At 40.4% G+C, this 12492-nt stretch overlaps 2 protein-coding genes across 2 annotated transcripts; both read left to right on the forward strand.

The window, feature by feature from the left end:
- The first annotated feature begins 932 nt into the window (after positions 1–932).
- On the forward strand, positions 933–6574 carry slu7 (SLU7 homolog, splicing factor). The gene is made up of 15 exons (XM_073487538.1): positions 933–1078; positions 1343–1511; positions 2562–2715; positions 2815–2895; positions 3026–3190; positions 3453–3518; positions 3644–3775; positions 3961–4058; positions 4151–4218; positions 4808–4947; positions 5202–5363; positions 5446–5547; positions 5643–5723; positions 5805–5924; positions 6012–6574. Exons 2-15 carry the CDS (start codon positions 1351–1353, stop codon positions 6189–6191), a joined length of 1710 nt encoding a protein of 569 aa, XP_073343639.1. The 5' UTR covers positions 933–1078; positions 1343–1350; the 3' UTR covers positions 6192–6574.
- Positions 6575–9166: 2592 nt separating this feature from the next.
- Positions 9167–11275, forward strand: c1qtnf2 (C1q and TNF related 2). Its single transcript, XM_073487419.1, has 3 exons — positions 9167–9253; positions 9593–9850; positions 10428–11275. Exons 1-3 carry the CDS (start codon positions 9226–9228, stop codon positions 11066–11068), a joined length of 927 nt encoding a protein of 308 aa, XP_073343520.1. The 5' UTR covers positions 9167–9225; the 3' UTR covers positions 11069–11275.
- The last annotated feature ends 1217 nt before the right edge of the window (positions 11276–12492 follow it).

Genomic DNA, 12492 nt, shown 5'->3' on the forward strand with positions numbered 1-12492 from the left:
CATTCTTCACGCTAAGTTTGGCTATGGCTTTGGATATGTCTGACACATCAACAAACCATTCCAGATTTGTCACCATTTTGGCTAGTGGAAATTTCTTAAAATTGTATGTCAGTTATCTGAAATGTAATTCTAGATGTCTGAAATTATGTTCTCACTGGTTACAATTCCAACCCCACATCAATAATTTAATCTTGACTCATCATAACATAAATTTAGATACCTAGTACTGTATTTATGATATCTGTAATGTCAGAACAGAAGTAATTATCTATAATGAATATTGCCATGAGTTAGAATATAATGGTTTTCCAACAGTTGACATTTCCACTAGTGAGAGCTGAGTTGTACATATCACTCATCAGAACTGCAACTAGTCAAAATTGGTAATGGGATCGAGTTATAATAACCTGTAACTGAGTTTGAATAGAAGTCAGTGGTAAAAGTTTTTAAATAAGTTACAGATATCAACGATGAACGTTTCCACTAGTGAGAAATTAAATGTTGATATCAAGAATGAGCATTTTGGCTAGCGACAAACTACAAACTTACTTTCTCCAGATCTCACACACACATCATAGATTATCATCATAAACCTTTCAAACCATACACAGTCCAAGCCATTTAAAGCTGAGCCTTATGTTCACATTATTTTCTATTTATCAGTCATGGCCACATCAAGCTCCTGGGGAAAGAAATGAGCTGCTAGGACCCTTACTTTGCTGCTAGGGCCCTATATCAGTTCATTTTGATCAGCATAATTTACTCTGAGTGGTAAAGTAACACTTAACATGTACTACTCTGAAAGATCAAGTACTGACCATGCACCACCATCGTGCAATCAACGCTGTCCTTGCGGCAGCCGCGTCCACTAGAGGTCGCTCTTTCCCACCAGTGACTTGACTTCAACGCCACAGTGGAAGACCGGATGTGACGTAGATGCGGTTGATGTAAAATGGCGACGGTCGTGTGTTAGTCTAAACACAACGCACCAGCTCAAACACAGAGCTCAATACCGAGAGAAGTCACGTTTCTACGAAGGAAATATCAACCACCGTGTGATTAGTTGGGTCCTGCCAAGGTAAGGTTATTTATTTAATCAGCGTGTATGAGATAAATTGCTTCTTCCACGTTGAAGTCACTCAGAAGGTAAACAGCTAACTTAGATAAGCTAACGTTATAGTGACGAAATAGCTTTTGTTTTAACTTTTATAATTGTAAACAAACTGCACTCACTGCTGGGTGGGTAACAGATGTATATTCTGGACCGATTATGTTTTCACACTTCGCTGTGTTAGTTGGCGATAATGGAAGGTAATGAAATAAGGTGCATCTCTGGTGGCAGGTTCAGTCATGACCGAGGAGGCTACTGCTACTCCTCCGACTAGCTCGGAGGGGATCGTGGGGCTGGATGAGCCCAAGAAGATGACCAGGGAGGACTGGAGGAAGAAGAAGGAGCTGGAGGAGCAGAGGAAGCTGGGAAACGCTCCGGCTGAGGTGGACGAGGAGGGAAAGTAAGTTTATGTCTGCACAGAGAGTGGGTCCTCAGGTCATCAGAAGAAAAGCTCCAGTCCAGCTTACAACTTGTTCATGTCTGGATGCTAGCAGAGGCCAGAGTGCTGTAATACCATGTATTAAACGTCAGCTTACTTAATTAATCTTAACATGCTGCACACTAAACTTACATTTAAAGCATCTTTCATTAGATCTCCCCTACCTGGTGAATGCCACATTCATGTCATATTGGATAGAGCAGCAGCTAACAATTTTCATTTTTAATTAATCTACTGATTGTTTCCACAATGATTTATTTGATTAGTCAATAAAATGTCAGTGCTCATCACAGTTTCCAAGAGCCCAGACTGACATATTCAGATTGCTTACAAGCAAACACTAGCATTTAAGAAACTGGAACTAGCAAGTGTTTGACATTTTTACTTGAAAAATGTCAAACAATTAATGATAATCAAACTAGTTTCTAGTTGCTAATCGGCTAACCGTTGCTGCTGTAATATCGAAAACATCATAACTTACTAACTTGTATATAAAGTGCACAACTCATATTTTTGGAAAATGACACAATCGAACATGGTCACCCCAGCCCAAAGTTAGTTATTCAAGGGAATTAAAACCAAATTTAATGGATCTTTTTTTTTAATTGAGTCTGCCATAATACAGCTGTCTTGAGTTGATGTGAACACTTGCTAGCCGTAACATGGATATCTTTCTCATCTCTACCATCCTTCCCATATGTATTGAATGAGGCAACTACCCTCAGTTTGTAATGCAAGCTTTCTGCTATGAATTAATTGTCTTCAAGCTGAAGCTGAAGTAAATCTAATGACATCATTCAGGTTATTTTCTCAGACGTGATAAAGGTCCTTCAAAGTAACACAAGAAAACATTAAACAACTGCTTCAATAGGCTGAGTGGTACTTCTAATAATGAGTTAACTGATCTTTAAGTCTACATTTGGTGAAGTGACTCTTTATTGTCATATTTACATTGAAACTCCGGTTGTAACATCACTGTGAACCGCTTGTGTTACTTCTTTTCTTTCCCAGGGACATCAACCCTCACATACCACAGTACATTTCATCAGTACCCTGGTACATCGATCCCTCCAAAAGGCCCACACTAAAGCATCAGAGGCCACAAAGTGAAACTGAGCAGCCGTACTCAAACATTGCAGAGTGGTACAAGAGAGGAGTGCAAGAGGTGAGAGTGAATCAATCTGATATTTAATGTAGCCATTTCAAATTCACTTGAAATTAACGTAATACCTCTCTCTCTCTCTCTTTTTTTTTCTTCAAACAGGGTTCTCTAACCACTAAATTTCGTAAGGGAGCATGTGAAAACTGCGGTGCCATGACACATAAGAAAAAGGACTGCTTGGAGGTAAAATGGATTACAGTAATCATCTTACAGTAGAGATGAGCTTTCACTTGTTTCTAATGCTGTGCATTAAAAGAATGTCATATCTGTAATAAATAATGTGTAACTCTGACCTTCACTTTTGTCTCATCAGCGACCCAGAAAAGTTGGGGCAAAGTTCACAGGCACAGGCATAGCTCCAGATGAACATGCTCAGGTGCAACTTGACTTGGACTATGATGGGAAGCGGGACCGTTGGAACGGGTACGATCCTGAGGAACACCAGCGCATTGTGGAAGAGTACGCCAAAGTAGATCTGGTAAGCAGTCCAGTGGTAAAGTAAGCTTGGTTTAACACTATGAACAAGAGCCTATTTTAAAAACAAAAAGCTAATTTAAATCAGAACTTTTTAATTGGGGTATGAATCAAGCAAACGTAGCAGAGATGCACTGAAGTCTGAACTGATGTATTTTTGCAGTGTTTCCCACCTGGTATGAAGGCTGTGGAAGACAATTGTAACTGTTTCATTGGCTTCCTGTTACCCACGTGAATCTGACTCTCCATTTGTTTCTGCCTCTCAGGCCAAAAGGACACTGAAGGCCCAGAAGCTTCAGGATGAGTTGGCATCTGGAAAACTGGACCAAACTGTAAGTGTTCAGTAATGTGAAGATTCTAATAATAATGGATTCTATTGTTGTCTAATTTAAGAGGTAAAGGCAGTCTCCTGTCTAGAAGACCGATCAATTCTATTTTTTTAATCCTTTCTCTGCAGGAGCGGGAACACGACAGCGAGGATGAGGATGAAGATAAATATGCAGATGACATCGATATGCCCGGTCAGAACTTTGACTCCAAGAGACGAATCACAGTCAGGAATCTGCGTATCAGAGAAGACACAGCCAAAGTAAGAAACATGTCTGCAAACACAGGCCTTTTCTCTGCTCTGAGCTATTGTTTTACTCTCACTGTGGTCAAACTTTTACATTTTTGTGTGGTGGACCATGTTCTGTTGCCTCTAATGTCTAATGAATTGTTGCTTTAACCCTGAGGCAACCAATAATTTGAACTTCTCCTGTCTGTGTGTCACAGTACTTGAGGAATTTGGATCCAAACTCGGCATACTATGATCCAAAGACTCGAGCTATGAGAGAGAACCCGTACTCCAACACTGGCATGAACCCTGACGAGTAAGTTACTTTGTTTCCTGATTGGTCAAACATTCTCAGTGGCCTTCATTGAATAATAATATTGAATGTAACAAAGCTGTTTTGTCTGACAGAGTGGGGTATGCTGGAGACAACTTTGCTCGCTATTCTGGGGACACAATCACCATGGCTCAAACACAGTGTAAGTCACTAAGATATTTTCCAGCTCTTGTATAGGACTACAGGTTACAGGACTTTCTGTTTGTACAATCCTGATTCCAAAAAAACTGGGATGCTGTGTAAAACAAATAAAAACAGAATGCAGTGATTTACAAATTGAACTATAGTCATGAAAAACAGTAAATACAAATACATGATTTATTAAATACAGTATAAATACACGATAATGTTAAATTCAAGTAAATCAGCACTGTTTGATAATACAACACTGCATTGATGTAAGTCAATTCGAGAAAAAAGAAGAATGAATATAAATGGATAATTTAAGTATAACTGACAACCAGCTAGCCACACCCAGTGGATGTAAATGGTCACCTAGTGGGTGATAGGGTTCACACGTAAAATAATAGGCTAGCTTGTTTGTCAAATCACATAGGTGCAAGTCCCAGGGGGGCATTTGTTATTGGAATTATTTTCCCCGCCAAAACATGTCTACTGATTATAACATATTAGATATGAGATGAGGCACTGAAGGCTGAGTAGATAAAATTCTTGTGCATGTATTTGTACTGTACCGTGTAAATAATAGTCAATGCTTCATCTTGTGACAGTGTTTGCCTGGGAGGCCTATGAGAGAGGCTCTGAGGTGCATCTGCAGGCCGACCCCACCAAGCTGGAGCTGCTCCACAAGTCCTTCAAGGTCAAGAAGGAGGACTTTAAAGAGAAACAGAGGGATGGCATCCTAGAGAAGGTACACAGCTCAAATCTTTTGTTAAGAGCAGCAGCCTGTTAATTGCATTTCCCACTGCAAAATGGATCTAATAAAATCTAGGCTACAGTCCGTGTCCGAATGTAACGTCGGTTTTTAATGGAAGCAGAGACATGTCGTCAAGATTTCAATATGTGTCTCTCATAGCCCATAGTTGCACATTATACAGGAGGTTTAAGTATTCATTCGGGCTGAGGACTTCATTGATGATGTTTCTGCTTTTGTGCAACAATCAGTATGGGGGCGAAGAGCACTTGGATGCACCGCCACGGGAGCTGCTGTTGGCCCAGACAGAGGATTACTTGGAGTACTCTCGTCACGGCGCTGTACTGAAGGGGCTCGAGAAGGCTGTGGCTCGCTCCAAGTATGAGGAGGACGTGCTCATCAACAACCACACTGTAAGGACACCAGGGCCACCGTGGAAAACTACTTTTTGACACATTTTGTTTGCGTTATTCTAAAATAATCTTCTTTCTTTAGTGTATTTGGGGCTCCTACTGGAAAGATGGCTTCTGGGGATTCAAGTGTTGTCACTCCATGGTCAAACAGAGCTACTGCACAGGAGACACTGGAGTTAGAATCGTAAGTAGATGTACTGATGTAACAGGGATCAAAGGCTCATTTACTTTATAGTTTTTTAACTTACATGCTGTTTTTGTTCTCTTTGTAACCTGAAGAGCAACACAGACTGTGTCCCATTTGAGGAGGGACTGGTTGAGCCTGAGGAGGAAGAAGAAGCGCCCAAGTCTCTGCTGGAGGTAAGAGACTGTTAATGATTACATGGGTGTTTTTATTTTCAGTGAAAATGTAGATGTAATTCTAATGTTTTTAATCTCCAGATGCATCGGGATAAGATGAAAGAGAAGAAGAAGAAAAAGAAGAGCAAAAAGAACAAGAAGCACACCTCTGACAGCAGTGATTCAGAGGATGAGGAGAAGAAGAAGGAGAAGCTGAAGAAGGTAAAGTTATTTTTGGGTTCGTCCGTCTGTATCTCCAGTTTGAATCATTTCTTTGTGGCTGATCTCCAACCGGTTTCCTCCTCCCAGGCACTAGAGGCAGAGGACAAGCGGGTGAAGCACGTAGAGGCTATAATGCAGATAGATGAGAGGAAGAGGCCGTACAACAGCCTAATGGAGGTGAAGGCGCCCACAGAGGAGGAAATGGAGGCCTTCCGCATGAAACGCTGCAGAGCAGATGATCCCATGGCTTCATTTTTGGGACAGTGAGCTGTTCTTCATCCCTGCAAACACCCCTCAACCCTCCCCAAGGACTCTAGAGGCATCTACCAGAGCTGCTGCTCGGTGGAAAAAAGACTCATCTTGTAAACTTACAGCAGGAGCTTCTGTTTGATTTACAATCGTGACAGAATCGGTGTACATGTTTTGTTCATTCCATTTTGCAAGCTTTGTGTTTTTGATGCCGCAGGCTGATAAAGCATCAATGATGTGAGTTTTTTATTTTTACTTAATCAGCTCCATGGTAAAATGTTGTAAAATGTACAATTTTCTTAGATCTTGCAGCCACCCTCAGTTGTAACAGTCATTTGAGGATGATAACTACTTTTACTGGAAATAATGCATTTTTATAATAAAATATATATTTGTCTGAATACTTTGTGTTGTGTAAAAAGTTTTTTTTTTATTTGCATAGACAATGAATATTGATTAACATCACTGTGAATGTGCTAGTGTTATCAATAGGGCTGCAGCTAATGATCTCATGGCTGATACCGATAAGATAACTGATTCCTAGTTTCTAACCTGTCGTTTATGCATACGTTGAGGGTAAGAAAAGCTTTTGTGTCACAAAGGATTAGAGAAACCAGAAAACATTATATTCTATCCCCTTCTTTTCGTAGCTACTGGTAGGATCTCGCCTCAGTGTCTCATAGGTGTTAGCGTCACTTAGCAGATCAGTGACTTTGGTATGGTAGTCTGCTGTGTTTGTCCATTTATTAATTACTGCAGTTCAAGTTCAGAACTTTGGCAAGGACATCCTTCTCCGGTTAGTTGAGCTCTCCGTTGGACAAGTTTTTCACCCACATTTTTTCTGTCAAGATTTTTCTTAATAGATAAATGTCATATAATTTTTGATTTAAGTATTTAATCAAAGGGCACAACAGCAGTTTTGTCAATCAGCTGTAAATTTACAAAAATAATGAAGACATGAAGTGATTCTTCTCTCTCCATGAATTTCTTTTTGGGGAACTATTGCATTCCTTTTTCGAGGCTTACCCTTCAACAGAAACTCACTGCACCTGTTTCCTCCTAAAATATTGTGTGTGTATTGTTATGGATCAATACAAGTACAAATTCAGTATCTTTCAATTGTTTATCAAATGCAGAGCTTCGGTGCTAATGCTGCATACTGTCTGCTGATTGTCCAGTGGACACATATATTCATATAACAGATTTAATGCATCTTTCTGTAGACTGGCTTTTGTTATTTAGTATCAAATATCTGCCGTCCTTGAAAACTTTGGCCTCTCAACTAGATTTAAAAATGACCACAGTTTGTGTTTGAAGAAGCTCATCAGAGGGCCAGATGCACTTAAATGTCTAAATGTAAGTGTCGGGCTGCATTCTGATCATATCAGAAACACTGATACCAATAATCGGAAGAATGCAAAAAATCAAATAAGTAGGTAGTTATAAAACCATTGAAACACTTTTGTCACCATTGGAACGTGTCGTACCCATGGAGATGCGTCTGTTACCATGGAGACGCACCGGTAACCTTGGAAACACTTCCGTAACCATGGAGACGCTTCCGTAAGCATAGAGACACGTCGGTTACCATGGAAACACATCAGTAACCATGGAGACACGTCGGTAACCAAGGAGATGCGTCGGTAACCATGGAGACACGTCTGTAACCATGGAAACGCTTCGGTAACCATGGAAATGCATCAGTAACCATGGAGACGCGTCCGTTACCATGGAAACATGTCGGTAACCATGGAGACACATCAGTAACCTTGGAAACGCATCAGTAACCATGGAGACGCGTCTGTTACCATGGAAACGTGTTGGTAACCATGGAGACACATCTGTAACCATGGAAATGTGTCCGTAGACACGTCGTTAACCATGGAAATGAGTCTATAACAATGGAAACGCGTCCGTAACCATGGAAACACGTCCGTAACCTTGGAAACATGTCCGTAACCATGGAGATGCTCCCGTAACCATGGAGACACGTCGGTAACCTTGGAAACGCATTGGTAACCATGGAGACATGTTGGTTACCATGGAAACACATCAGTAACCATGGAGACACCTCGGTAACCATGGAAACACGTGTGTTACCATGGAAACGCGTTCGTCACCTTGGAAACGGGTCGGTAACCATGGAGACACGTCGATAAACATGGAGACTCCTTTATAAGGTCATTAACGATGGATAGAGAAGTATTGTGTGACATGAATATAAGTATGAAAGTAACTGAAAGAAGAAATTAATAATATTTTCTTCAGGTTTTTAACAAGTTATCTGTTGCTACAATTTGCAAGGAATTAGATCTCAGCTTTATGAGATTGGTGTACATTGCTTCATAAATAGCAGTGGGATTGCACTGGATGCAGTTAACTCACTCAGGAAGTGTTTTGGAGATCACTGATGTTAAATATTGAATACTTTTTGTCACTGTCACAAGTTGAATATTATTCCAACTCATTTTAATTCTTTGACAGCTGTAGGACGTTGTGATCACATGGAAACCTGCAACACAACATCAGCTTATGTAATTTCTGTTCACATGGTTCCAGTTAAAGGTGAATACAGTAGAGCGCTCAACTCCAGGCACTGCCTCACCCAACAGCTGCAACATTTTTATTGGTCTCTCAGCTATCAGCTTTGCAATAAACACATCTGGTAATATTCAGAGTGCATTTCATAAACTTTTGCAGACCACCTTGTGCTGTTTGATTCTGAACAAAGCTGTAATGTCTGACTTTGTTCTGTATGTTTTATCATGTCTGTGATACAGTGTCCTGTTTTCCCACAGCGTGAGCATGAACACTTGATGCGTCACCACTTCAGCTGTACAACACTGCTGCACTGACTTGAATATAATGACATCATGGTGAAAGTATTTTTTGGCAGTGTAAACAGGGCGGATGTTATGGACTGTGATTCACTGGGCTGCACATTTCTCTGCAGCACTTCTCTTACAGAATGAAATCTCATCGATTATTGGAAAATCATGTAGGAGAGCTTGTGCACTCTCATGCAGAAAAAGGACTTGGACAGAGCTGAAAAATGCCCATGGGCCATAATTTCTCAACTGGTGAGTTGTTTCTCCGTGTTTTTGAAAAGGCTGGCGCACACCCTTTGCAAAAACAAGCTGTTAACGCCATTATGTGCTTTGATTTAAGCATTATTTGTGTATAATTTATGTGTGTATCTCTCATTAGGCATTGAGTCACAGCATGAAACTGACCACAACATTTATACTATAACCTCTTAACATGTTTTTCTTCTGATTCTAGTTGTAGATAATATGCATGTACTCTGGCTTTTCAGTCTCTTTAACTGGGAACATTTTATGTAATGTAAATCATCTGATTGTGACTAACTCAAACCTGAAACAAGTATATTGTTGTGAACAGTTACTTTTTTTCTACAGGGACCATCATGCTCCAGATATGTGTGATGTTCTGTTTGCTGTCAGTTGTCTTCTCCCAGTCAATGAATGCCTCACTCAAGAAAGGTCGAAACATCACCATCCACTCCTCCCAGCTGGTCTGCAGCCTGCCGGGCCCAGCGGGGCCCGCAGGGAACCCCGGAGCCGCTGGATCACCAGGAGCCATGGGTCCTATGGGGCCCCCTGGGAAGGATGGCCCGGACGGAAAGGATGGAGAGAAGGGACAAAAGGGAGAGGGAGGTAGTTATTCACTGACTGACTCTCTGCTGTTGTGATTTGGCTGCCTTTAACAGCTCAAACAACATATTTAACATTGTTTTATCAACATTATACATCATGGCTTTTATAAGAAAAAAACTTACTTTTTAAAACTTTTTTTCAATGTTACTTACAGAGTATATTGGAGATTTATAACTTAATAGTTCGACCTCTGGTAACATCACAATGTTACCGTGCTGCACATTTCTTTGTCTGTGAATGACTTTGTGGCGAACAAAAAGAATATACATTATTTTGTGCATGGACCATATAACTGGTAAAACATGAGTAACAGTAATTTATGGTCATTTCTTCAGGACCCCAACAATAAGGATGTACAGCCAATGTAAATAGAACAAATGGTTGAATACATGTAAACCTGATACACTCTAGTGCCATAACTAGGAGACAGGTTGCACCAGAGCAGACAGTAAACTGTGAGGTATAAAATCAGATTGGGGAGCTTTTCAGGCTCTTCTTAGTTTTTGTGTTGGATATCTGAGGATATTGTGCTAAGCCATATAATATAAGTCTATCATCATTTTGCATCTGTTATCAGGTGATCCAGGGAGGCCCGGGAACCCAGGCAAGCCAGGTGTGACAGGGCGTGAAGGTGTCATAGGCAAGGCTGGACCTCGAGGACTGAAGGGGCTTCGAGGAACACCAGGGATGGCTGGAAAACAAGGAAAAAAAGGAGAGCATGGTGACAAGGGTGAACAAGGAGCTCCTGGAGGGTGCAACTGTGGCAGTACAGCCCGATCAGCCTTCTCAGTGGCGGTTACAAAGAGCTACCCCAAAGAGAGGCTGCCCATCCGCTTCAGCAGGATCATGCTGAACGAGGGGGGTCACTACAACACCAGCAGTGGGAAATTTGTCTGTGAAATCCCCGGGGTCTATTATTTCACGTATGATATCACTCTGGCCAATAAGCACCTGGCCATCGGGCTGGTCCACAATGGACAGTACAAGATCAAGACGTTTGATGCAAATACAGGGAACCATGACGTGGCATCTGGTTCTACTGTCCTCCATCTGCAGCAGTCAGACCAGGTGTGGCTGCAGATCTTCTACTCCGAGCAGAACGGACTCTTCTTTGACCCTTTCTGGACAGACAGCACCTTCACGGGCTTTCTTATCTATGCTGACCAGGACTATCTCACTGAGGCTGATAGAAAAGCTAATGCTCAGGATGGAAGTTAATACTGTCACCCTGAAACATGTTTGTTTTTATCTTAATAACTGGTTTAATTTCTTATCAAAATGTTGTAAAAATACACATTCGAAGAGACAGCTGAACAGTGGTAGGCCTCAGTGTATTTCAGTGTTTAACACGTTCTGACACCAGGGGGCGCACAAGGAGAGAGGAAAGTCCACCACAGTTGGGGATCTACTCAAAATGATTTATTATTGAAAAGCCAAGTGTTTTGCCTGCAGTATCCTTCATGGTGCTAAAATTCTGATAAAATATATTTCCAAAGATTTTTCCAATAAGTAACAGATTGAGTTTCCTTTAAATTTATCTAAGAAGATCTGCAAGTCTTGTGACATTTTTTTTTTTGCTCTTTTATAAAAAGTAGCACAAAGCCATCTTCTGTCATGCAGAGGATGTTTTAAAAAAGCAAAAAGCAACATTAAATTGCAAGTGAAATTAAACCAATATTTAATACATAATATGAAACAATATATGTTTTTTGTGTGCCATTTTATGACCTACATTCAGTAAAAACCAAGGCATTGGCTTTTTACAAGTAAACATATTTATATGACTTTTTACAGCAATGTATTGTGTGGGTTGACACAACTAAAAAATGGCTAACATATTCTTAGCCTGTATTACTACATTATCCCCAAAGTGGGATCCGTCAGGTTCCCTGGATTACCGGAAATTTAAGAAATAGTTTAGTCTATCCACTTTTATTTAGATTAGTTTAAGCCGATGAGAAGCTTGGATGTAAAGGATGTAGAGAAGAGACAGAAAATGTGGAGAGATAATTTTAGGATTATGTCTTGTATTGTAGTCCTATTTATATAACCCTGTTTATACCATCATGTCCACATCAAACATGTAGGCTATACGTTGCATATTGGACCATGGCTGGATTTCAAACTGTGTGTGTGCAGAAAAACAGCAGATGATTATGAAAACAGCCTTCTAGTGTTAAACTTGGGCACATGGGCCTAATTCTGCACATTGAAGCTCAGACATCCAAGTGATAATGAGCAAAACACATTTTTCAGTGGAGGGGGACTTTAAATTAGCAACCTCAGACAATTACTGCTCATCTTGGTGGTTATTAATGATGGCTATCAAAGCATTATTGCTCTTTGACGTAGATGAAAAGTAAATGAAAGAAGTAATTGAGTAATATTTTGATTTTATATTTGTGTCATTTGGATAGTGTTTAATTTACAACTTGTCAATCTGCTCATTGTTACCTCTCTTTGTTTAGCATTAGCTAATAGCATGTCTAAATAATCAAACTGGGCCACCATGAGAAAAGGTCATTTTTAACTGGAGATTTACTCTGTCCATGTAAACATTAAAATTAGCCTCTCAGTCAAATGTTTGCTAGCTTAAAGAAGCTAGGTTTTAGTGAAAAGTGCCTCATAAGTATTCTCCATTG

Source organism: Pagrus major, chromosome 18, assembly GCF_040436345.1.
Source record: "Pagrus major chromosome 18, Pma_NU_1.0".
Taxonomy (NCBI): domain Eukaryota; kingdom Metazoa; phylum Chordata; class Actinopteri; order Spariformes; family Sparidae; genus Pagrus; species Pagrus major.